Raw genomic sequence first — 27918 nt, 5'->3', positions numbered from 1 at the left:
ACACATAGAGGTACATAGAGACACATTAAAGACAAGTCACATGATGGCCATGCAACGCAAACTATGGACCACAGTGAACCACTGGAGTATGTGCTACTTCAATGGAGGAGGAACAGTAAAACTACACGAACTCTCTCTCTCTCTCTGCTGAAGCCCTCTTGTCGTGAGCAGCAGACCTTAACATTGACATCTAGCTCCAGAACACATTGCTACTGTCATCTTGCGCAAGAATAGAATTGTGCCAAAGACGCGGTGATGAACACCCTACTCTAATCCGTGGCATAGCACGCAATGTGCACTCGTTGGCAACTTAATATTTATAGGCGCATTGCAACGATGGATGTTTTTCGTTGTTGAGTTACTATTTTGTTGTTTTATTTAACACCCCAACCTGCTCTCATCTAACTCTGTACAGTATTTCATAATTTGTATCTCGAGGTTGGTGAACACGCTGCAACCGTGAACCCCAGCCCCTGAGCTTCCCATTTCCGCCCAAAATAAATCCTCTCGTAAATTTGTCACAAGCATCACGCGGTATTTAAAAAAAAAAGAATTGTAATGTCGAGGTTCAGTGGGCGCGGCGCGGGTTTTATGCGCATTCTTTACGGACGTCTGATCCCCGTACGAAGCGGCTCTTTGCGGTGGATTGTTTCAAAGTTTTTTTTTTTCCCAGCACGCGAACGCTCCCAAGGCCTGTACCGGCCGGTTTGGGTATAGAGTGCTGCCAGCCATTAACGCTTTTATGAGCCTAGTGCCGAGGTCAAACAGAAATGTCCTTTCAGCGACAAACCTGCAAATATTTATTATTGCCATGAGAACACCGCAGGGCCCCGCGGACGACGAATGGTCGATATTCGCGAATTAAATCGCGGCGCTCCCCTGACGAGAACTCGGAAATTGAGACGAACGATGCGAAGGATACAGCGTGAGACTTAAGAGGCATAGGTGGAGTTTTGACTTCTGAATATGGAGGGGGGGGGTTGACTCTTAATATGTAATTTTTTAAATTAATTTTCATTAATGTGTTATTTTTATTATGTATTGGCTAGAAATTTGTTACAACGTGATTTGATTTTGCCCACAATTTCACTTGTATTGTTCATGCATGTAAAGCACTATGCATTGCATTTTTTTCTGCACGAAGAGTGCTACAGTGAGGGAAAAAAAGTATTTGATCCCCTGCTGATTTTGTACGTTTGCCCACTGACGAAGAAATGAACAGTCTATAATTTTAATGGTAAGATTATTTGAACAGTGAGAGACAGAATAACAACAACAAAATCCAGAAAAACGCATGTCAAAAATGTTATAAATTGATTTGCATTTTAATGAGGGAAATAAGTATTTGACCCCCTCTCAATCATAAAGATTTCTGGCTCCCAGGTGTCTTTTTTACAGGTAATGAGCTGAGATTAGGAGCACACTCTTAAAGGGAGTGCTCCTAATGTCAGCTTGTTACCTGTATAAAAGACACCTGTCCACAGAAGCAATCAATCAATCTGATTCCAAACTCTCCACCATGGCGAAGACCAAAGAGCTCTCCAAGGATGTCAGGGACAAGATTGTAGACCTACACAAGGCTGGAATGGGCTACAAGACCATTGCCAAGCAGCTTGGTGAGAAGGTGACAACAGTTGGTGCGATTATTCGCAAATGGAAGAAACACAAAATAACTGTCAATCTCCCTCGGCCTGGGGCTCCATGCAAGATCTCACCTCGTGGAGTTGCAATGATCATGAAAACAGTGAGGAATCAGCCCAGAACTACACGGGAGGATCTTGTCAATGATCTCAAGGCAGCTGGGACCATAGTCACCAAGAAAACAATTGGTAACACTACGCCGTGAAAGACTGAAATCCTGCAGCGCCCGCAAGGTCCCCCTGCTCAAGAAAGCACATATACATACCCGTCTGAAGTTTGCCAATGAACATCTGAATTATTCAGAGGACAACTGGGTGAAAGTGTTGTGGTCAGATGAGACCAAAATGGAGTTCTTTGGCATCAAATCAACTCGCCGTGTTTGGAGGAGGAGGAATGCTGCCTATGACCCCAAGAACACCATCCCCACCGTCAAACATGGAGGTGGAAACATTATTCTTTGGGGGTGTTTTTCTGCTAATAGGACAGGAAAACTTTACCGCATCAAAGGGACAATGGATGGGGCCATGTACCGTCAAATCTTGGGTGAGAACCTCCTTCCCTCAGCCAGGGCATTGAAAATGGGTCGTGGATGGGTATTCCAGCATGACAATGACCCAAAACACACGGCCAAGGCAACAAAGGAGTGTCTCAAGAAGAAGCACATTAAGGTCCTGGAGTGGCCTAGCCAGTCTCCAGACCTTCATCCCATAGAAAATCTGTGGAGGGAGCTGAAGGTTCGAGTTGCCAAACGTCAGCCTCGAAACCTTAATGACTTGGAGAAGATCTGCAAAGAGGAGTGGGACAAAATCCCTCCTGAGATGTGTGCAAACCTGGTGGCCAACTACAAGAAACGTCTGACCTCTGTGATTGCCAACAAGGGTTTTGCCACCAAGTACTAAGTCATGTTTTGCAGAGGGGTCAAATACTTATTTCCCTCATTAAAATTAAAATCAATTTATAACATTTTTGACATTCGTTTTTCTGGATTTTGTTGTTATTCTGTCTCTCTCTGTTCAAATAAACCTACCATTAAAATTATGGACTGATAATTTCTTTGTCAGTGGGCAAACGTACAAAATCAGCAGGGGATCAAATACTTTTTTTCCCTCACTGTATATAGAAATAAAGTTTGATCGATGCATTGATTTGTCCCTCACATTAGGAATCGCGCGTGCATATGATTAATTAATGTACAATCTTAATTGTAAGCTACTGGAAAATAAATGAAAAAAGATGTCCCCCCGCAAACTCCGTCCATACATAGAGGAGAAGAAAGGATCGCAGAGGACAGCAAAGAGGGAAGGCAAAGAGAGTGAACAGGGTGTCCCGGTTTAGTTTAAGTACGGCAGAAGGAGTCCAGCCCCAGGGGAAGTCAACACGAGGGCACCAGGGCCGTCCTCTTCACCACCGACGGAGCTTATCGACGTCTTCGTCAGTCAAACGCGTTGAGTCGAGGTCACGACCTTGTATGTCTACCCCTAACCATACGGGTTCCTCGCTCCGTCGCTCTCGGCAGACTGCTAACACTCCACGCTTCTTTGAACACAATGCAGCTTTTTTTGTACAAAATGTCTCGGTCAATATCCACGCTCATGGCCGTTGCCTGGGCCACTGCCTGAAACGTGCCGTATTAAGAACCCTATTAGGGCTAGGCCAATGCCTGACAGTGACGCTGTGATTATATGTTGTATATGTTACTGTATTCTGCTTTAGGGCAGCATTATTGCCACACACTATACCTAGTGCATTTTTTCCCCATGCCTTGTTCTTTGTTTGACATGGTCATGCAAATACAAAGATCCCCTTCATAGCCTTTAGGGGCCGCCCATAAATGACGTCACGCACCTGGGGGGGGGGGTCAGACATTTGTGACGATGTGTGACGAGGGGGGGGGGTGAGAAATGTGACGTCACATCAAAATGCGCAACTTTAAATAAATATAGACAACACATTCTACTTAATTAAATATACTTTTAAATATTTTTTTCTCCTACAACATCAGAGTGCAGCGCCACATTAAATACGCACTACAATGACAATAGTTTAAAGCGATTTGAAGCATGTTTTCTATTTTTTTGGGGGGGGGGGGTGCAGAGCTTTGTGACGTCATATTTGAGGGGGGGGGGTCTGACTTTAAGTGACGCCGTGTGGCCAAGGGGGGGGGGGGCGGGTCAAAAATCGTCCAAAATCGCGTGACGTCATTTACAGACGGCCCCTTAACAGATTATTGGAGCAAGTGCTCGGAGCAAGTAGCTATCAGAGCAGGCACGGCACACTCGTGGGTGGATGGCCAGCACCACGCCCGACCGCCTTTGTCTGCCGAGTTTACACACTGAGCCAGGCTACTCATTTCAGGCTGGCTCGTCTTTGGGGAGGCTCCGGACTGGTTAAAATGTTGGTCACTATTGTTTATGGTCACGAGCAGGAATTGAACTTGGCGAGCCGGCTTCGTGGCGCAGTGCACTAACCGCAGCACTACCGCTCACTTCTCTTTGTTACGCACCTACCCATGTACATACACACGTACATACACACCACGTGCACACACATGAAAACAGGCGCACGCCCGCGCGTGGCACGTGTACCACACGCGGTTCCGCCACCGACAGCGCGGCCGGGTGACCATCGCGCTCGGCTCGCACTGGGTCCAGCCACAGGGGGCCGGCAGGCCGCCCTCCGCGGCCGACACGGATGCCTGCCAGCGCTCCGTCGAGGCGTCGCTGGGCTGGTTCGCCTCCCCCATATTCGGCGACGGGCGCTACCCGCGCTCGCTCCGGGAGCGCCTGTGGCACACGCTGCCCGAGTTTGACGAGAGCGAGCGGCGCGCCGTGCGCGGCACGGCCGACCTCTTCGCGCTCTCCTTCGGGCCGGACAACTTCGTGGGCGTCGAGGCGAAGGCGCGTTTCGGCCAGCGGCTGTCGCTGGGGCTCAGGGAGGTGCTCAACTGGGTGCGCGCGGAGTACGACGACCCCGAGGTGCTTGTCGTGGAGGCGGGCTGGCTTGTGAAGGCGCACGTCGGGCTGGACGACACCGCGTCCATGCACGTGCACAAGAGCTTCATCGGCGAAAGCCTCAAAGGTAAGTGGGGGGGTTGGTTACCCACGTGCCACGCAGCGACTGGGCGCCTGGGTTCGATTCCCGAGTCGGGCGCCTTCCTGTGTGGAGTTTGCTGCATGTTCCTCCCCTGCCCCCCCCCCCCCCCCCGTTTTGCATGTTTCCTCCGGTTTGCAGTGTACAGTCACTCCTCGCTTAACGGCGGGTTTGCGTTCCTGAAAAACTCGACATTAATTGAAACGACGTTAGGAGCCGTCCATAAATGACGTCACACACCTGGGGGGGGGGTGGGGTCAGACATTTGTGACGATGTGTGACGAGGGGGGGTTGAGAAATGTGACGTCGCATCAAAATGAGCAACTTTAAATAAATATAGACACAACACGTTCTACTTAATTAAATATCGTTTTAAATAAATGTTTTCTCCTACAACATCAGAGTGCAGCGCCACATTAAATACGCACAACAATGACAATAGTTTAAAGCGATTTGAAGCATGTTTTACTTTTTTTGGGGGGGGGGGGGGGCAGAGCTTTGTGACGTCATATTTGAGGGGGGGTCTGACTTTTTGTGACGTCGTGTGACTAAGGGGAGGAGGGGGTCAAAAATTGTCCAAAATCGCGTGACGTCATTTATGGACGGACCCTTAACAAACACAATTTCCCAATAAGAAACAATGTTAATATGGAAGGTTATGTCCCTGGGAATTTTACTATAATACTTAAGATTATAATTAACTTTTTTGAAAGTACATATTTAACAATTAAAAAACGAATAATAGCACAGGTGATTAACTGTAGCTATAAGCATGTACAATGTTAGGTTAGGTTAACACTCACCAGTGATGGCTGTGGAGCTTGCTCGAGGTGGAGTGAGGTGTTGGTGCCACAGGGACACTTCCAATTACTGTTGCACAGCTTTCATCTTCATTTCTAGGTCGAGTTACTTGTATCACTGCAAAGTATGAGTTGCTTTCCTGCACACTTGAGCACTGCCCTCCCTGCTTGCATGTTGTGTTGAGTTGAGAAATAGTGTTTCTCCCAAGACAACGTCTGCGACTCAGTTGGACTCACTACAACATGAACCACAATAATACCTTGCTAATATTGTCAAGGAGCATAAACTATCACACAAACTCTGGACATCCTTACAGCAGCTTTTTGCTAACCATCGAACAAAGATAGTCACCGCATCGCGCGGCGCTTTCAAATGCGCTTCTGTGGCCATCTGGAAAGCTCTTCCTTCCAATATTTGGAAACCACTGGAGCTATGCACTTTTAAATCTAGATTTGAAACTCAGTTTTTAGAACTGCTTTTTGTGTTTAGTTTGTTGTCCTTCCCCTGCACCTCCGATGATCACGGTTGGCTACGTACGATGCGAAAGAATTTAAACTTACGTACGTAAAAATGTCCATACCTTGTTGAAGGTACAGCAGCTTTGATAGCTGCATTGGAACCCTGATTCACCACCCTCAGCCTTTAAGTCCTCAAACAAACTTCGTGCCTTTGCCTGGATCACCAGTAAACTGAGAGGAATGTGGCACTGATTTTGATCTTCAAATCACACTCATTATAATAGGTGCTTCATATCTCCTGCTGCAAAACGGCGTAATGATTCAAATTTGGTTTCCAATGTGATCACCTTCCCACACATCATGACACTTGAAGCAGTTAAGATCACTACTTGATTGTTAAGGGAAGCAGTGATAAATGACCTCAACAGATCAAAACAAAAACAGCCCACAATCAACTGAGTTGAGGGTATGCCGCCGCGTACTGTGTCACTCCGTGTTTTGTATCACTCCGCATTCTGTATCATACCGCTCAGCTGTGCAGCTCAAGAGAGCGAGGACAGTGTGACCGTGTAGAGATACACTGGGCCGGTAAGGTGTGTTGTATAACAATGTATGTGGCACGCAGTGGCCTCGCTATCCGCCATGGAAAGTAGTTTCCCACTGGCAGTGAATTTAGAGCGATACCATGCGACGTTAAATGCATACATGGGTAGTGATTCAGTGGCGACTTTGCAGGGAAACAACTTATGTAGTTACTGTACCGGTATCGTCCAAACAATCCAATGCTTAAAATTTACCTCGGACCGCATTCGCGAACATACAGCAGACTTGAAACACGGTAGGATGAACTCCTCTACCGTGGCAGATCACTGTTATAATTCAGTGGGCTCACATGACATTGACTTCTCCAAGACGGAGGTTCTTTGCAAACCAACCGGCTACCATGAGAGATTCGTTCATGAGGCCATCCCCATATACAAGCACAGAGAAAATTTCAACCGAGAAGATGGATTCTGGCTTAGTAACCATTGGAAAGATGTTTTAAACCATTTCGGTTCTTAATTAATTGTATTTTACGGTGACCTTCAGACCGCAACTCTTTTGCTGGCATTGACTCTTAATACCTCTCACACCACGGTTAATGGTATGGTTTATAACATGGAGTAGAACAGCGCCTCGCAGCTGTTTCTCTCCCCCCTCCTCCGTTCCGACCATGGATGGACTCGTCCGTCTGAACGGGGCTCGTAGCTGTCCGTGGTGCTGACGTTGAGGGTAAGAATCCACCCATTTTTTCGCCACATAGCATTGTGATATATAACGACTTATTGTTGGTAGCTCAGCAGATTGGAGAATATATAGAGTTTATTGATAACATTGAGGTAGTTTATATTTGTTTTTTATTGGTTTATTATATGGTATTCATTATATAGTGTAGTGTATAACCAGTTGCTGTTAATAGCTCAGCTTTTTGAAGAATATATTGAGTACATTTATTATATTGATGTAATTCAGACTTAGGTTTTTTCTCACATCGGTTTTCTGTATGATAGTTGAGTTGTTACAGCCCCATTTGGCGTCCATGTACTAGGTGCCTCTGTGGATGTGTAGGCTTTGACTTTAACATGGCTATTTCTGTGACCAGTCACAAGCTAATCCCTCAGCTATTTCAATGCTAAATTATCCTGTTTGATATGTACTAGGTGCCTCTGTGGATGTGTAGGCTTTGACTTTAACATAGCTATTTCTGTGACCAGTCACAAGCTAATCCCTCAGCTATGTCAATGCTAAATTTTTCCTGTTTGATATGTACTAGATGCCTCTGTGGATGTGTAGGCTTTGACTTTAACACAGCTATTTCTGTGACCAGTCACAAGCTAATCCCTCAGCTATTTCAATGCTAAATTCTCCTGTTTGATATGTAAACCCCTTTGTCAAGGTGCCTTCTCTCAACCAGCTTAAAGGACGCTGCGAATCTTAGCGGCGTTCATTGGAGCTCTGTCATCCCGACAGTTTTGTTACTTCACCTGAAGAGGGCTACTTGTGTTGTGGCCGAAACGTCGTGAGAATTTTATTGTCTTATTTTATTATTTTATTCTCATTCTACGTGTCTTTACCGAAAGAACCAAAGAAGATGAGTTACCTGAAAATTGCTCAATTGGGATTGCACACAGCAGCAGCGACATATCGCCCTGTACTGCGAAAACTTGGCAGGACACTCCTGAAAAAAGTTTTTCGATGCAACTAGGGCTTTGCTGACTCTTGTCATTAACATTAATCCTGTGGAGTTCTAGAATTTCTGTATGAACTGTGTTTTCATTGAGCCTCTTCGCTCGGTGTCATGAATGTCATGAATTGCGATCCAGTTGCATGTGTTGACATGCTGTCCTTCCCCCGCACTTCCGATTAGCACGGTTGGCTACGTGCGGTGCGAAAGAAGTTCAACATACATGCATATATACACACGACACGAGGATGCCCTCATCCAGCAGTGAATGGACACACGTGCTGGCGCTGTGCGCATGACTGCGTGCACTTTGTTGTCGCGCAGCCATGCACTGGGACGGCGTGAGGCTGGTCGGCTACACGGCCTGGTCGCTCGTCGACGGCTTCGAGTGGCGCTCCGGCTTCTCCATTCGCAGGGGCCTGTTCCACGTCGACTTCTCCAGCGAGGATAAGCGGCGGTGGCCCAAGAGTTCCGCGCACTTCTACCAGCAGGCGGTGGCCAGCAATGGCCTGCCGGCGTCCGAGGAGAGGGCCTTCGCCACCGGCACGTTCCCCTGCGACTTCCTGTGGGGAGTCAGTGACGGCGTTGTGCAGGTACTCGCTGGGATGGCCGCGGCGAGCGGCGATCCGCATTTGTAAATTCGCGACACAATCCTGGCCATTGCAGAAACCAGCGTGTGTCTCGGAGGTAAATGAGGGGGAGATGCAGGTGACACTTTTATTAATAATAAAGTCAACTTTTATCTCTGCAATGCCACCACCGCGCAGTGTTTGCTCCTTCTCGTAGAGGAGAGAGAATGATTCAGGTGGCAAGAGGAGGAACGACAGATGAGCGGGAAGGCAGCAGCCACGCGGTAAGTCGGCACTGTTAAATGCCCAATCTAATGTGAGAGGAAATCGGAGGAGCCAGAGAAAACCCACGCGTGCAAGGAGGGAAACACTCTATCCTGTACAGATGGAACAGCTGGAGTCCACATGTTTGCTGTACTGCCTTTTCCTGGAGAGCCAGTGTACAGCACCATCTTAACGCTCATGAGAAGGGATTTTCACAAGAATTGTGTGATACACTAATCCTCGCTGCCTCCACAGTGCTAGATTACAGCCATGCGCCACCTTAATGCTTTAATTTCCCACATTCAATAACAGCCCTTTTATCAATCCTTGGCTGAACGAGTGCTTCCCCACTCGGTGTGGGTTATGGGGGTAATTTTACCATACATCTCGCCACTGAGGCACCACTGTGGGGAGATGTTAAGTACCTCGCATGATATACAGGAGGTCATGTATTCAATCACAAACCTGACGCCTGGAATTTGTAGTTTGCATGTTCTCCCTGTGGTCGCGTGGATTTTTCACTTGATCCCTCCACATTTAGAATCAACATGCATTTATAGTATTTGACTGCTATAAATTTCCACATAAGCCACTTCGTTGAGATATCATTTGTAGCCAGGTCGCTTCTGAAAAAGAGCTATATAGTTCAGTGAGCCTGACCTGGTAGGATAAAGAAAAGTTTATAGTTCTGTTTATACTTCAACAATGTAAAAATTATAGGCAATGTTTCTCAAGGTCCCCCATGGACTCACCACTTTCTACCTCTCCCCTCTCATGTTACTCAACTCCCCTCCATGCACTCTCCTACCTCTCCTCTAACCTCACTCTACTCCACTCTGCACTCTCTGCTCCAGCAAATGATAATTTATGTCAAAGGCCCCAGTGACCCTGTGCTCATTGGGAGGTTGCTAATTCTCCTCTGCTGTCCACATAATGTGGAAATCCCTTCCCTCCTGCCATCCGTGTTGTCGACTCCCTGTCCTTTTCAAGTCCAGACTCAACCCCTGCCTTTTTTCCTCGGCCAATGAAAGACTGCCTCTGTCCCTCTATGAAATAAACGTGCCCAACGTGTATATGGAGCATCGCAAGACATGGTCGCTATATAAACCAATGTTCCTTTACGTCCATGTCCACATCTGGTCATCTCTCTGTATCCGTCAGTGTCTCCGTCTTGTTGCCTCCACATGTGTGCGCACACCCCGTCTGCCCGTGCTCTCAGGTCGAGACGCCGCCGGTGTCGCCGCAGTTCAGCGACGGCGCCGTGTACAGATGGAACCGCGGGGGCGACGGCAAACTGCAGCGCATTGCCGCACTCACGGCCACGCGCCGCCGCTCCGACTGCCCAGACTACCCCGGTATCAGGGAACGGATCTCCCTGCTCAAGAAACTCCAGGTCAATGCCTACCGTTTCTCGTTCAACTGGAGTCTCATCGCCACGGGCGAAGGTGCCACCAACTCGTCTGCCCTTGAGTACTACAGGTATTGCAACTATTCCGGTTCTTCTGCGAGTTTAATTGGCTGAATCTTGACTTAAAGATTTCGTGGCTGCAGGAATTCATATTCTTTGGGCCTTTCGGTAAAATAACGTAGATGGTTAAATGAAAATAACAAAAAAACTACGACGTTTTGATCACAACACAAGCGATCGTCATCAGGAGGAAAGAGGAGGAAAGCCGCTGAATGCAGACTGTTTTATAGGGTGTCGTCCTAGGGTCATTAAGTGGGCGGGGCTAGTGATTTTCACGTGAGAAATTAGCATGTTAATGTAAGATCGGAGAGCGGTGTCCGCAACGAGTGCGCGGGTGGCTATGTTAATGTGAGAGATTAGCGTGTTAATGTAAGATCGCAGAGCCACCGCAACGTAGAGGTCGGCATCCATAGGTGGCCATGTTGGCGTGAGAAATTAAACCTGTTAATGTGAAATCAAGAGGCCATCGACTCGCTGGTGTGTATATTGCTGTGTATAGTGTATATTTATACAGGCGGGTTGGGTTATTTATGTGGGGGTGTTTGTTTTCTAGTTGTTGTTGATGTTTTTTTATTGAGGCACAAGTACTCGTTTTTCGTTCTCGTGGGTCTTTATTGTTATTTGACAGCCGAGACGGCTGTGTGCTACGAGGGGGGGGGGGGGGGGTGGGGGGGGGGTGATGTAGCGTCGGAAATACATAGCACACGCCGCCCTATGTATACTTACCTGTAGTTGCGGGCACGGGTCTGTAGGGGGTGCCACCCTGAGACAGAGAGAGAGAGCCAGGCCGTTGAGAGGCCGAGTTCCCCCCCCCCGACCCCAGGTGAAGGGTTGGGGGGGGTTATACCAGAACCCCCTGGAAGGTTCCAGAAAGGGGGCAGTACCGGGGATGGAGAGTTCCCGAGGTGGGTATAAAAGACGGACCTCAGGACGACTCGAGGCAGTGCTCTGAAGACAAAGACTGAAGACCTTTTAAGGGCCGGGGCCGAACGCGGGCCAGTGGTCGAGACCCGCACTTTGGCTGGGTCGGGTCAGCATAGCCATCTCTAGGTCACCCTTAGCCGGAGGACTCAGAGCCCGTAGTCTCAGCGATAGGGCACGTCAGCCCAGAGGCCATACCTCTCCAAGTAGCGGGAGTAAAGGGGCCTTGTATTACAATATTTCAATAAACCATGTTGCCTCTAAGCTACGTCTCCGGTCTCCGTGGGAACTCACTACAAATGCATATACATTACAATTGGTATCCATTACCGGTTGGGTTATTTATATGGTAATCAATGTGCATTATACATGCACATAATGAAAGCCCATTCTTCTTGTACCACCTGTCGTTTGTGTGCACTAAAATAGCAGTACCTGTTATTGTCTGTTTACAGGTAATCCCCATTGAAGTATGGTGACCTGTATAGGCATGCATTTAAACAATGTATTATTTGATGATTCACTTCCAAGCAGCACTAAGTCTGTAGATATCCGAAAGGTTAAATTATTTTTTTATCTCAATTTCGATAGGTTCCCTTATTAGTGTTGGCCAGTAGTAACTAGTTTGCACAGAACTTCAACATCAAAATCAATTGAGTATCTTTGTTGGCACGCGTGTTCTGCCACTGCAGACAGTTGTATTTTGGAGTATTTCATATTCCTTTGGTGTTATTTTAGTCTCGTGCTGATCATTCGTCCTGTCTGCCCAACATAGCATATGCCACAAGAGCAATTAATCAGGTACACACCTTCTGTTGATAGCTTCGGTAATACATCTTTTGTACCAGATATTAATTTCTGTATTTTATGTACCATGCCAAATCTGACTTGGATGTTTTGTTTTTCCAAACATCTGGCTAGTTTATCATTTACTCCCGCAATGTACAGTATTTTAATAGTTTTAATTACTTGGTCAGTTACAACGCTCGTGTTATTTGATTTGGTTTTGGCATTCAGTGCGCTGTTGATTTGTGCATCATTGTAACCGTTCAATTGCCGCGCTTCTTTAAAATGTTTAATTTCACTTCTCAGACTATCCCCATCTGACACTTTCTTAGCCCGATGTATGAGCGTCTTGATGAGAGAGGATTTCTCTGTAGTGTGTGTTTTCAACAATTTATTTTTATGCAATGCTTTCCGAACCTCAAACGCTCTCTCGCCTTTGACGCTGAATTCGGTTCGGGTCACGCAGGTGCTATGCCAAGGAGCTGCACCGAGCGGGCATCGCCGTGGTCGCCGTGCTATACCACCCGACCCACCACCACTCAGGCCTGCCGGCCGTGATTGCGCGGCACGGCGGCTGGCTCAACGCATCGACGGCACCGGCGTTCGCCGCCTATTCCCGCCACTGCTTCGCGCATCTCGGGGCCCATGTGAAGACTTGGATCACGGTCAATGAGCCGGGCAATGTACGGCTGCTCGATGGGCTCCGGGGCCACGATGGAATGGCTTACGCCGCGGCCCACAACCTGCTGCGGGCCCATGCAGCTGCCTGGCACATCTATGACAGTGAGTTCCGCGGCAGGTACGGGGGTCGCGTGTCCATCGCACTGCGGGCCGACTGGGCCGAGCCGGCGAACCCGTATGCGGCGGCCGATACCGCGGCCGCGGAGCGTGCCCTCGTCTTCCAGACCGCCTGGTTCGCTGACCCCATTTTCCGCACGGGACTCTACCCCACGGAGATGAGGGCCTGGCTGGAGGAACGGCTGAGGCGGCGAGGGGGGCACGACAGTGGCGGCGAAGCGACGCGCCTGCCGAGTTTCACGGAGCAGGAGGCCGGTCTCGTGCGGGGCACGGGCGATTTTCTGGCGGTCAGCCACTTCACGGCGAGACTGGTGCGGCACGAGCAGCGCAATGGGACGGGGTACGAGGCTGATCAGGAAGTCCGCTCATCGGTGGACACCACCTGGCCACGGTCGCCCTCTGGGGCAGCGATCTTTCCACAAGGCATCAGGAAGGCCCTCCGCTGGATTGCGAGAAGGTACGGGCAGTCGCTGCCCATCTACATGATGGCCAACGGGTTGGTGGACAGAGCTGCACTGCACGACGATGCACGGACCTACTACCACCAGAGCTACATCAACGAGGTGTTGAAAGGTGAGGTGTGGGTGACACGATGGCGCAGTGGACGCTCGACTATCTGGGGTAACAGCATGGGCAAGGCTTATATAAAACAAAAACACGGATAATGCACACTTACGTAGGCTGACATATAATGTCTTTATTGCTTCTTATCTCTAGCTTGTCCACATCTATGTTATCCTCCTTTGAGCTTTATCTCTGCATCTTACTCATCTTTTCTCATTCCATCTCAGGGCAGCCATAGCTTCGCTGGCCGATCCCCAAAGCCTTTTTTGAGATGGGCAGAATCTACATTGAATGTAATTTGAATGTGTAATTGCATTACATTTGTAATCGATACGTAAATTACACACGGCATTGTAAAACTGGTCGCCATTTACATTAAGTTGGTTGATCGGTGGGTCGTTTATGGTGGGGTAAAGTGTAGGTATCCCAAATTCTTACAAGACATTTGTAGAGCAAAAAAATATCTAGAGGGGCTCTCATGACCCAGATCTAGAGTGAGAAATTACAGGGCTGCTCCATTATCTTTCATTTTAGTTGCATGAGATTGGGGTTACCAAGTTTCACGAAGCAGGAGGCCGGGTTTGTGCAGGGCACCGACGATTTTCTGGCACTCAGCCACTTCACGGCAAGGCTGGTGTGGCACAAGCAGCACAACGGGTCGGGGTATGAGGTCGATCAGGATGTCCGCTTGTCGGCAGATGACCACCGGGCATGACTTCCGTAATTGCACTTGTATTTAGCCCATTTCCGTTTAAAACCAGTCGGGCCAGATGTGGTCTATGAGGGGAAGGGGGGAGTCTTCAGTATGAAGAGACTGCTCTTGTTCACTAGCCCGAACCCATCTGTCTCTCGTACAGCCCGAGATCTGGACGGCGTGAACGTGACTGCATACTTCGCGTGGGCCTTCCGCGACCGCTTTCTGCCCGAGGTCGGCTTCTTCAGCTCGGCACAGAGCGGCAGCGAGGCCAAGCAGTCGGCCAAGGCGCTCGCTTCCATCGTCCGCCAACGAGGATTCCCCGGTGGCGCCAGTGATGCCGCCGTGTCAACCCTCCCCTGTGAAGGCCTCATTGTAGCGTCAACTAATTCCTCCTCCTCCTGTGTGCCGTGCGAGTTTCTTCTGCAGCGGAAGCCGCTATTAGCGTTTGTGGCCGTGACACTCGTGCTGGTCGTTTGTTTTGCGAGCACCGCTGCCACCCTGCGCTGGTGTCGATCTGGCAGGCCCCCCAGCCATAGCACTGATGCCGTCTGCCAGCACCGGCGATGTGCTCTCCATGTAGAGGGCACAGACGGTGACAAATAGGGGAGTTGTTTCACGAGTTGCCGTGGTGATGACAACGAGCTACCGAGGCGGCTGCCACTCTTGACCGGCATCATTATCATCGTCGTTAGCCGGGGTCAATCTGCTGCTGGATGAAAGCCTTGCAAAGCTGCTGCCACTACTCACGATTCCTGTCATGTAATAATCCACCCAGCACCCACTGCACACGAGTTGATTTTATCGTTCCATCTCCTCGGTTAGCGTCCTCCATTCCGTGGCTGCAGCTCTGATGTTATTCTTGACTACAGGCCATCACGAATTGTAGATTTTATGTCATGTAAAATACAGTACAGAGTAACTTGATAATAAATGACTCATGATAGACTTGCTGGATCTAAATGTATCACTTATATCAATAGTTTACTCATTGTACGTGAAGTTCTGTGTAACTCTTAATTAGCTGGGTGGTGGATATCTGTATTTCGGCACTTTGGTGGCAGCGAGGGTTGATGCAACCCACACAGATGTTGTGAAATTCTCTTTTATTGCGCTCGCCAGAGGAAGGCAGTACAGGTATCCCTTAACAGACTTCTGATAGCTACACAGCGCCACAGGTGGCGCTATGGCCACGGAGGAGAAACACGGCACTGCAAAATATGTAAATCCGTGTTGCGGACCCGCGCTTACCCGTGGATACTCAAATTTCCAGGCCACGTTTGGTACATTGGTATACAAGTAATCAACCGTGTATACATGAATTCCGTAGATGGCACGTCCGTGGTGGGCAAGGAAATGCTGTACAGCAAAATGTGGACTCAGTCTGTACTATCTGTATTGGATACAATGTTGCCTCCTCGCATGCATGGGTTTTCTTCGGGTGTTTCATTTTCCTCCCACATATGCAAATACTCATTAATTAGGCTGAAAACACTTTAATATATAGAGGACCTCATAGCTTGGGCAATTGTTTGTATAGGCTCAGTGCTTGGCTGCCTTCCTGCTTTTCAGCAGTTCCTTGTGCCTCTGAGCCATAGTGAATGCCGTGCGCATTACAAGTTGAAATAAAATAATAGGTTTAAACATTGATGAAAGAATAATAATTATGTCAATTGACTGCAGGATGAGGGATTTCCAGTTCTGTATCAGCCGTGGGGGTTGTTTAACCCTACTTCACCCCCTGTCCAGTGAGCATTTGCGAAGCAGTAAGCACGCAGGAATGGATCAGATATCACTGGCCTCTGGGGTTAGCCATGGCCCAGAATCAAACTTGTCATCAGGTTTATAGCGCAGTGCAAAAGCCACTGGACCATCCTCCACCGCTATCGTCTTAATGATTATTGTCATAATATAGGCTCTGATCATGTTTAACCTTCCCCACAATTCCCACACTTCTGCTCAACTTTCCCATCTTCACTGGCTCCAAGTCTACTATTGCTGTCTTTAAAACAGTTCACTTTATCTTACTATGTCCCATCGCATCCTCTAAGATCCCAACCATTCTCGATTTTGTTTCTTTTCCCTTCTTGCACCCCTTCATTGGAACAAACTCCCACTGTGCATTAAACAATCATCTTCGCTATAACCTGCTTCTGTTCTTCCCTTAAAACAACTCCCATCTCTTCTTCGTTGCCTATCCTACCACTACTCCCTGCCCTCAGCTACGACCAGACCTACCCCAGACCGTATCACTACCCTAACCCCTCCTAAACCACTTCTACCTGTTCTCCTTACTGACTATAGCTACACTCTTGATTTAAAGCTTTCGTAACTGCAGGAATCCATACTCTTTGCTTTTTTTCGGTGAAGCCACGTAGGTAGAAAAATAATAGATCACGACTTTCGATCGCAACACAAGCAATCTCATCAGGTGGGACAACCACAGCAAGAAAAAACTGCTGAAGTAGGCGAGAGATCTGCCGTGGCACGAGGTTATGTAGACCTCGGCTGTAGGGGGGGAGAGAGAAGTGTGGGGGGGAGGCAGGACAGAAAGTGGACCCTGCAGCAGCCCCGGGTCACTGGAGTAAAGTGGACCACCGCAGCAGCACTGGAGAGATCAGCTGCAGGGGGGGAGAGAGAAGGGGGGGGGACGAGGGCCAGAAAGTGGACCCCGCGGCAGCACCCGGGTCACTGGAGTAGAAATCGGAGAGAGATGCATAGAGAGAGAGAGAAAGACACAGAGAGTCGGAAATAACAGCTGAAATAGGCAGGTAGGATGGAAACATCACAGTCAGTTAAGACTTTACCTGGTTAATAACGTCCTTCCAATGATTGCTCAGTTTGTACCCATCTTCTCGGTTGAAGGTGTGTCTGTGTTTACATATCTGGATGGCTTCATGAACAAATCTCTGATAATTGCCGGTGGGTTTGCAGAGTACCTTCGTCTTGGAAAAGTCAATTTCGTGTGAGCCCACTGCATTAAAACAATGATCAGCAATGGCAGAGGTATTGGTCCTACCGTGTTTCAGATCTGCCTTGTGTTCACGAAAGAACCAAATAGTATAATAGCTACACCACCACTTTTAATAACCCACTCTTTATTTTCACCACTATCATTGAAGGTACACTTTTATAACGAAAGTAAAGCACCTTGGACTAAGGTGCTGTATAAATCTAGATACAATTCAGATAATATTGAATATGTATTGTTTCATATTTGTGTCTAACTTATTGCTCGATTCAGAAATGTTTTACTTGTTTAGAGGAGTACCGCAAGTAGCCAATGAGGGGCGAGCGTAAGGAAGTGCGGGTTGGTTGAGAGGTTACATAAGGGCATGGATGATGAAACCTTGAGAGGAGACGTAAGTAACTTTCAGAAAGCACTTTCCGAAAGTGGGTGGAGCCGAAAGCACTTTCCGAAAGTGGGTGGAGCCTAGCCGGAGGAAGGAGCCATGCAGGAGGTTTAAAGGGACCCGGTTGCCTATGCACGCGGTCGTTGTTGGGGCAAGGGTGAGGACCGGCTGTGAAGACATCTCACCTCGTCGCCGGACAGTGTTGGCTGATCCTCCGCTCGGGGCAGACGAGTGAGTAGAGATAGGGGTAGCCGTAGCAGGTATTTGTATTGTTCACGGGGTGTCCGTGTGAAGGACCGAGGTAGTGTGCACCTACAACTGGTGTGAATGTAGGATGCGGTTTGTGTAAATAAACGGCAAGCAGCCCGAGAACCATTCCTCGTCTCCGCGTGGTTGTGTGGGTGCCGATGTCCACCTCCCCGCTCCCCGTGAGCGGGCGAGGCACGACGTCCACCCCCTCCACTTCCCCCTCCTCCTCGTCGGCTGCCTCTTGCCGGGCCCCCGCCGATCAGGTGATCGGCCCCCCCGTGCCAGCGCCCTCTCTGAGGGACATGGCTAAGTGGCTGGCTCACCACCGCCCGGAGTTATCCCACACACTCCCACGTACACCACCACTAATGCAGAGGTGGCCTTCAGGGGCGTGCATGTGCACGCCCCTGAAGGCGCTCGTTGCATACAAAGGCTTGCGCTAAAAATATCAGTATGAATATGCACGTGCCCCTCCTGATGGTTAAGCCCTAATTAGAAAACTAAACTAAGCGTAACCGCAATGCTACACGAAAAAGGAGATGACCTGCGGCAGGACCCTGGGTGCATGTCTCGCCGTTAAGGCTATTTCTACTGTGTAAACGCACTGCGTAAACCGCGCTGTGCAATCAAGCACACGAGCTTAAGCACGCGCAAACGACGGCGGCTCTGTGTGCTGCAGTACACACGCCTCATGCGCATGCTCAAATCACTCGCAAACCATAGTGGTCGTAGAGATGGTAATCTACGCGCAAACGACAGGGAGTGGATTTAGAGCACCCCGACCCCCACCTTAATCACCCACGTGGCACAGCAGGTGCACGTTTTCTACACACTCGAAAGAAAATCCGCGTAAACAATGATGGTCGTATAGATGGTAATATACGCACACCTCACACCCCAACCCCGCGCCGACACCCTGCAGCCCCGTGCTCGCTCTCTCACGCACCCCGCCCCCGCACGCAGTCGCTCCACTCAAAAATCACAGAGACCACGCCGAAGTTCACCCACACACACAAAAATCAAACTACACCGGTCTTCTGAACTGAAGTTTATTAATGGTGCGCCTAAAGAAAAACCCTGTGTGGCCCGGAGTAAATATTCTATGAGCAGCGCCTAACCTATCCCTATTCAATCCCTGGGTGTAACCCCTACTCTACTTCTCACCTCGTAGACATACTCACGGTGTCACACGGACGCTGTGGGAGTCGGAGGGACGGTGATCCGAGAGGTCTCTGCCTGGGGTCAAGTCGTAGCGGCACTCGCTAGCATCTCTCAGATGCTGCGAGCGGCTGGGAGTCGGACCGGGCGGCTGAACGGCTGGAGGAGAACCCCTAACGTTTTTTCGCTCCCTCTTTTTATGCCCTCGGAATCCGACGATCTAGGGTCACATGGTGTTACCCTGCGCAGTCAATCGGGCGCCTACCTTTCGATTTTAAACCGATGCCCCGCCCCTACCTGGAGCGTTGCTTTCCATTACGCCTTGATCCATTGTCTACGCACCCGTCCTCCCCACCCCGGACTCAACCGGTTTGATGGGGTGGCCATCCCGCGGAATACACATCTGCAGTGGGTCCAGGAATTTCCCTCCCACCTCGTCTGCGCTAACCGCGTAATATCCCCCCCGCCCCCTCCCCCGTGCTGTGTCTCTTTGCGTTTAGCCCAGTGAACTTCGTTGTGCCCATACAATTTTAAGCCAATTCAAGGGGGCCGCAATGCAATTTGGCCTGGAGGGGGGGGGGGGTGGTCGGCCAATCTCCTGGCATTGGGAAACCGTGGGACATCCCTGCCAGGGGCCCCTCGGGTTAAAACCCATGGTACCAGGTGACCTTCCACCGAGGCCCTACGTGTGTGTGTATGTGTGTCTGCGTTCAGGGTGGGGTCGCGACGCTCGTGGAGTCGCTCCGCAGTCGTGGCACTACAGTTGCACCACACTACACTTGTGTGAATAAAATCTGACACGATATGTACAATGTACTTGTTCCATCATTTAAGTTTGTTTCAGTTTGGAATATTTACGCCAAAATCATGCCGATTACAAATCTGGATGGCGGCAAAATTCCCCCTCTACCCCATACTCCAGGAAATCTGTACATTACGCTTGAGGCATGCACATATATATATTTCCCTTACTAACAGGGCCAACTTGGTCAAGACGATGGTCTTGCCAAAGCCTTTATACCATCTACAAATGGTCCCCACTTGTATACCGAAGGCTTTCTTAAAGACACTCCATTCATGATTGGCATCGAATTGACCATCACTCCCTTACTTTACCCAGGAGAGGCGGGGCCAGGTCCTCCCCAATTTCCTGAAATATCATAATGCAATTTCCCTCCAGAACATCAGGCACTGGATCAACCCCACAAAGTAAGGGACATGGAAAAAGTGGGAAGGCTCTGTGAAGCCCCTGGTCAGTTTCCGGGATGACCTCTACCCCCACTAAAGATATATCCCGGAGTATTAAACCATTATGCACGGTTTCTACTACTTTGGGGATATGCAGGAACAAGCGTATCTCCTTCCCCTCTGTACTACATAGACAATCCCCCTGTGGGGAAACCCTTTACTAAACAACTATAGGCCTAGAAATAGTGAGGGACTTTTTTCGATTTAAAGCTTTCGTGACTGCAAGGATTCATCTTCTTTGGTTCTTTCGGTCGTGAGAATTTTATTGTGTTATTTTATTTTATCAATTTATTATTTTATTCTCATTCTACGTGACTTTACCGAAAGAACCAAAGAAGTGAGGGACTTCCTAACCAAGGAAGAGAAGGTGAAATAATTTGAGCAGTTACGGGCACATTACAATAACCTACAGACGCAGTTCTTTAGATACCTGCAAATCAGGGATGCAATTACCAAAGCCTCAAACAAGAACTTTGACCTTCAAGCACCCACCCCATATTCGATTGCCTGGGGGATAAAAAAATAACAGATTAGCGAAGGCATATAATGGAGACATATCACCTAATCAACAAGACATTCCTCACCACAAATGGGCTCAGATATGGTGAGCCCTGACAGCGGATCCCAGGTCTCTCTCGCTGAAAGTTATTCAGTACAAGTTTATGCACGGGACCTACCTGACCATTGACAGAAGAGCCAAATTTACCAATTCCTCTCCAGATTGCCCTAAATGCTTGCAAGGCACATTACAAACATACCTACATGCCTTCTGGACATGCCCAGATATATATCTATGGACCCAACTCTGCGGGGCATGAAACCGAGGGGAGCATCAAAACTTCAGCATGTGCAAGGAAAACTATACTGGATAATTGGAAAGATCATGAACCGCATTCCTGGGGACTCTGACAAAGAACTATCCTTGCCTTGGTGGGAATGGAGCACCTTAGCTATGAACTAAAAGGGATGGAATTGGTGTATGAGGCTATGTGGTCCCCGTTATGTTGAACCCAGCATGAATAGCCAAAATAATGGGGGCTGGGGAGAGCGGATGGACTCTTGACACTGACACCATTTCCACAACTACAGGATTACCATCGCTCCTATGGGAAAACAAGATTGATAAACTCGGGCATCGCGTTAATGTTATTTTCAGATTTGTTTGGTTACATTATCCCCCTCTCCTCTTCTTCCATGTTTACCCCATCCGCTGCAAATCTCCTGCTCCCGATCGTTGCCCCCATGGTGATCGGAGGGCAGGTGAGCCTCAAGTGCTTCCAGTCAGTGCCCTACTTTGAGGGCGTATTGCTCCGGACTGTTACGCGACCGTGACCTGTGTTTCCCTCTCGGATGTCTGCATTGTTTTTGGGTTCCAGCACTGAGCTCAACCAGTTGAGATGCCAAGTGTGAATCAGAGCAAACGCCAGTAGTTGTTAAACGAGGTTCACAACGAGATGTGGATAGTTATGCCAACTAGAGATTAGCCATCCTGTTATCAAAGTAATTGATCACTCGATCAGTCAACGGTTTGATAATGCGACTAATCGGATGACACGAAGATAGAAAACAAGTCTCACCTCTGTTCTCACATATACCGCTGGACGGGATGTGATGGAACATCTTGCCTCCTGCCTTCAGGAGTCAAGATGCCGGGGTTGCTGCCATTTCCAAGGAGCCCGAATAAATTACAACAAAGCGATTACAATTTTAGCTGATTAGTCAACTTCATTAACTAATTGTCCCATACCCTGGCAGCCCAATTCACCAATTTCTTGACAAAAAAGCATGATATAATGTTATTCTTAGCTCTTTCGGTAAAGTCACTTTGAAGGGAAACAATAAAATAATAAAATATATATAAAACAATAAAAATTCTCACGACGTTCCGACCATAACACAAACGGTCATTATCACACCTGTTATGGTCGAAACGTCGTGATAATTTTTATTGTTTTATATTTATTTTATTATTTTATTGGTTCCCTTCAACGTGACTTTACCGAAAGAGCTAAGAATATGAATTACTGCAGTCACGAAAGCTTTAAATAAAAATTTGATATAATGTTGTCTATGGGCTAAAGTCTATTTATACGTTAGGTGACTGACAAACTGTGAAGTGCTACTTTATACATCACAGAGTGTGTTGTTAGTGTTGCATACATCTACAGTACAGCCCTTCTGTCAATCCACTACTGGATGAAGGTCTCTCCACATAATGTGGGTCGTGAGCATTACTTGACCATACTTCACCACGCTGATCAGTGCGGTTAGGCGAAGGCAGGGGAGGCACATACGTGGGAGCGTGTCGGTACAACAATGGATTTGCTGCTGTAGCCGATCCGCCCTGTCCCCTCTCCTCCAGTCGTGAATTCTTGCGAGAGGCACAGGTCGACTAGATAGACAGCAATAGCTGCAATTAAAATAAAAAGTTCGGAGACAATGAGTAGAGACTCTGCATTGTGTTCTGTCCTCCGGAGAAGTGAGCGAATCCAGAACAGCTGAGCACCAGAGGTTTGTGAAACGGCAAAACTTTATTTCAAAAGTCATCTTCAGAAGGGCAGTGGCGTATCTGCAATAATGATCAGAAACACCATACACGTCACAACACTGCAGCTAAATTTCTCAGCACCAAGTCCGCCCAAATATCAATTATTATAATAGTCGCCTATAATTTCAAACAAGAATATGAATCCCTGCAGTCACGATAGCTTCAAATAAAAATGTAACATACATGTTATTTAATAAAGATTTAACATCATTTTAATATCTAACATCAGAAATCTGCCAAAAATATCTGTAGCACTTCCTACAGCCCCTGGTAATACTGCATAAGCGAAGTAATACGTACTATTATACTCATATAAGCGCACAACTTCATCTGTGATGAACGCTGCACTTTCCGTCGTGTTCATGCAGGGGGCGCTGCAAACCTATGCGCCCCCTGCATGAACGACGAAGGCGCAGGGACAGACGTTCGATTACGTTGGAATCGATCTGCACACGGAGGACTTCTCGCACGGCCAGCAGCTCCACGTCGCCTTATCTCAATCCCGCAATTCCAAACAGGTGAAAGTCCGCATCGAACCGAACCCCCAACAAGGCCATCTACTTAACGACGAGAGAAAATTCACATGAAATGTCCTTTTCAATGAAGTCTTCCAGATGTAAAATGACATAAGCTTTTAATGAAGAAATACAATTATATAATTCAAAACATAATACAATTCAAAGATGTTTCATTTTAAAACTTCAAAACGGAGCATCGGGTGCTTGTGTGAATGTGTCGTCCGTGTTCAATTTTTGTGACTTTCCTGGCTGAAGGCCGTAAATGGTTGTGAGAGGAGTCATAGGCGCCTCCAAACAACCCCTAGTAATTAATAATTCTATATTTTTTTACAACAAAGTATATTAACAATATGTAAATGAGATAAATAATATCTTACTGACAATAAGGATATTAAACAATTCCTTATTATACCCAAATCAAGAACGTTATTTCTGCAAAAATATCTGTCCCGCTCGCCCACTTAGCTCAATGTTAAAATTAAGCTCGAAGTTAGCCATTTTGTGCCTTCCCAATTAAGACCGCAACGCAACACAATATACCAAATTTTATCAACTATTACAAAAAAAACTTTTATTTTCATCACCAAAACACTCTAATCATCTTCCAACTCCGTTATACATATTGATTCGAGTTGTATTGATCAAAATAAACAAGCAATTAACTAAAAAATAAGTGAACATCTCGTTCCTGCAATAAAACACCCTCCATGTCACAACACCGCAGCAATTTGTATCTATTCATGGGAATGAAGCGCCAGTGTTAATATTCTAAACCCAATTATTACAACAATTATAGATTGAAATCAACTTTAATATCAAAGTCTTAATTGTGCGTATCTTCATTACCACCAACAACTCAATCGACAGTCAATTAACATTCCTGAGTTCATGTCAGTCGATTGACATTCAATGAATATACATTTTAGTTATATATGATTTTTATAGCAAAATTAGCGACGTGCCTCGTACTCTACTGTGCACGTGGGGCTCGGGGTCAAATCCTTTATTCAATTAGAATAATAATAAAAAACGCACTTGCTTACCCGTAGCTATGCAAAATGGTTTCTTAGATTCCCATATGCTACAGAGTATACAATTATAATAAGTGTGATTAGTCACGGATGAGCTCACACCGGCTACACTGCTCTGTCCTCTACTCCCTACCACAGCTTAGTAGCCTAGAGCTTCTGTTATGCATGGTGATGGCCACTTATCAAAGCAGCACCCAGGCTCAAACCTGATTAGCTTCCGAGATCTGACGAGATCGGGTCCATTCTGCATGTCACTTAGGCGAGTGTTGGGTTAGAGAAACCGAGGCTTTCTGCTGCCGTTCCGTGGTGTCGTCTGTTTGAGATATTTATTGAAAATAATTTACTGCAATTTGTGCTACGCAAGCTGATATGCCTGGTCGATCTGCAATGGATCTGCCTACTGGCAGATGTGTTGATATAACTGCACAACTTGATATTAATACCGTTTTTCCCCGTGGCATGTTCAACTACGAGTCCATGTTTACTTGGCTGTAAACAATTTAGGAAGGGGCTCAAATGTGTTGTGCATTGTGTGGCGTCTCTCGTGTCAGTGAAAAATTTTCCGGGTGACTCAGAAGAGCATTGTCGAATCTGAGATGCAGGTATCTAGACTGCCTCGGCCTCGCTGTGCTCTGCGTTGCACCACTATACGAGTAGTTAACCTCGCATTCAATAAACCCTCAAGAGCCAGGGTAAACATCCGACTCCAATGTATTGAATTAATGAAACGAGGTAAAACTGATGGAAAAACACAACACAAAATACAGCATCTGTTAATGCTTGCAATATCAATACAATAATGAACACTGCAGCATCATACCACTGTCTTAGATAACATGAATCTCAAAAATAGGTCCTGGATGGACTAGGCACCTACATTAGCACTGAATAGCTATACAACAAGAGAATAAGCTACTGTGTTAAATAAGGTCATTTTATGTAATCACCATTCTGCAGCCTAAATGTACAGTGCTGCATATAACACTGAACTGTGGATGAGATACTTTTTCATCCTTGCTGTGAAGAACGCATTAAAGTTACATGGGCACAAGTTTGGCTCAACCTATCCAACTACAAATAACATTCACAATAAGGCAAGTGGCAGGCTTCATTGTTAACTAGGCCCCATATTCATCATAACAATTTAACATCATTATAAAGGCATTTCAAACATTATAACGGGAATCCCACATTATAACAGCATTCCCAGTCTTATAAGAACATAAACGAACTTACAGACAATGCTTCTTAAAGTCCCGCAATGAACAAATGCACCCGTCTTCACTGAGACGCTATTTGTGCCTCCATTTTGTACTCTGTGTAATGGCTGACACCCCTTCCTGGCCTCGTGACTTAGAGACCCCTAACGCGGAACTTCCAGGTCACGTGACCAATCTCAGCACCATCATATCAGGAAATTCCTGTATAAACACCCCCCCCCCCCATATCTGCCGTGGGGCAGAACACAGGTTTTACCACCATCAGAATCATCAACCATTCCATATTATTATCATTCTGTTATCTGGAAACAACCCACGAACATCAGACCTCGATAACATAATCATGATTGAGCTGCATAGTGCTTGCATGGGCGACGACCGTATACACCAGGTTGCCATAGGCGGCTGTTGGTCTGTGCTAAGTTGTGGTCAGCGCAAAGGTCACTATAGTACTGTACATCCAATGCATTGTTGTACTACTTCCATCTATGCTTCCCACTATTCACCAACCAGAGCCGTGAAGTGTTGGTCAAACTACCTCCACGACCCGCATGGTATGGAGAGGTCCTCATCCGGCAGTGGACTGACAAAAGGCTTGTGTGTGTACGATTGCTAGCTCAGGTCAAAGTGTCTCCAATCTCAAACAAGCACTTGACATTGCTCATCTGCGTTGGCAGTCCAGTCAGTGGTGGAAATTACATATTCTTATGGTGCGGTCTGGTCTCTTCACACAGGCAAGTGCTGTTGACTCCTCACATAGCTGTATCGGTATTTCTAACCCACATGCGACCTGTCGATGGACTGCAGTGTACCTATAGTGCTGGGCAGACAAAAGCAGTGGGGTATTAAAGAAACCTGCCCCATTGTTACAGCTGCAACGCACACGTAAGGAATTGAACTGGTGACCATGCATTGCAAGTCCAGTGTTACACCATGGCAGCATCCATTATAAATGAGCTGGTGATAACTTCTAAGCAACGAAGTCAGTGGAAATAATATCACAACACCGTGGAATGTCTTCCTTTCCCCACAAGTACAGATTATACAGATTATTTTTATTAGTATGGTAATGATCATACTAATAAAAATAAACTATGGCCTAGAGTTTCATGTCTGGCTGCTGGTTGGGCTCCTGTCTACCCAAATACTTACTCTGTTATTAGTGGCTACTGGCCGTTTTTTACCAAATTAATTAGGAGTTATTTTTGTAATAAATAAATGTTGAATTTTAAAAACTTAATGGCCAGAAGAAGACGTTTGGTAGACGTGTAGTGTCTTGTTTAATTGCTCGTACCGACACGTTCTAACAAGTCATCTTCTTACACTTTATTTCACCTGTTCTTGTGCCAGTTGTAAGCACTCCTATAACTATCTGTAAGGTCACATACACTTGACTTCTCCCCTATCTTATCTATACTACACCTCTGTTATCCTGCACTCCGTAACTCTGCACCCAGCAGCTCTGCACTCAGCCGCTCCGCACTCAGCGACTCCGCACACAGCAACTTCGCACTCAGCGAGTCTGCATCTCCACCGCTGCCCTCACCTACGCTCCCTCATACCCGCTCACCCGTCTGTCCCTGGCAGGGGGTTCAGCCAACACCCGCCCGGCGATGGCGCGAGGGTTGAGGTCCCGTTGACGACTTGAGCGGCAGTGGCGAGATGTCTTCACTATTGGTTCCCGGGCAACTCTCCCTCCGCTTACGCACACTCCCCTTATATATTCCTCCTCATTCCGAGTCCTCTCATGATCCCCCTCAAGCTGCCGCCAACCCGGCGCCTGTTGCCCCATTAATCCCTTATTATCACCCCCCATCTCCCGTCTCTCCGACGCCAACCTCCGATCACAACGTACCCACCTGCTCGACTTCGGTTGCACCCGCTTCTCCCCTTAATTACTGGTGGTTTGTCGGTGCAAACTTCGTGTTGAAACGCACACATCTGTTCGATCTCAGTTGCACTTCCTTAACAGCGCGCACCACGTATATCTCTCCTCTACAGACATATAAATAGTAGAGGTGGGAGTATCGAATACCTACATGGTTCATTTAGAATTGCTCTAACTTTTCAATCTGTGCTCCTATTATTGTAATTATTTCTCCAGAATATTATTTAAATGCTAGAGAATATAAAAAAACCCTCATAATACGTATTATATTGCAATTTTATTACGATATAAAAAAGCAGACTACTTTTAGTGGCATTGGAACCTCCTTTGCCAGTAGCAAAATATTATCATACTTTTAGTGGTCCAAGTACAGGATTGTGAGAAGAGCATGAATATCCCAACTGTCCATTATGTTCCATTGCAGAAC

The 27918-nt window shown here is 47.3% G+C and overlaps 1 protein-coding gene across 1 annotated transcript in view; it reads left to right on the top strand.

The window, feature by feature from the left end:
- LOC116955709 (beta-klotho-like) overlaps positions 1-18008 on the top strand; it is a 28585-nt gene extending 10577 nt beyond the window's left edge. The window contains exons 2-6 of the mRNA XM_032976966.2: positions 4200-4719; positions 8539-8807; positions 10267-10526; positions 12689-13593; positions 14442-18008. Of these exons, the coding sequence (XP_032832857.2) occupies positions 4200-4719; positions 8539-8807; positions 10267-10526; positions 12689-13593; positions 14442-14884 (2397 nt within the window). The 3' untranslated portion in view covers positions 14885-18008. The remainder of the gene's footprint in view (positions 1-4199; positions 4720-8538; positions 8808-10266; positions 10527-12688; positions 13594-14441) is intronic.
- The last annotated feature ends 9910 nt before the right edge of the window (positions 18009-27918 follow it).

The sequence above is a fragment of the Petromyzon marinus genome, chromosome 61 (genome assembly GCF_048934315.1).
Source record: "Petromyzon marinus isolate PM22_M1 ecotype Great Lakes invasive population chromosome 61, UKy_Petmar_22M1.pri1.0, whole genome shotgun sequence".
Lineage (NCBI taxonomy): Eukaryota > Metazoa > Chordata > Hyperoartia > Petromyzontiformes > Petromyzontidae > Petromyzon > Petromyzon marinus.
This window is presented reverse-complemented; position numbering and strand designations above follow the sequence as displayed.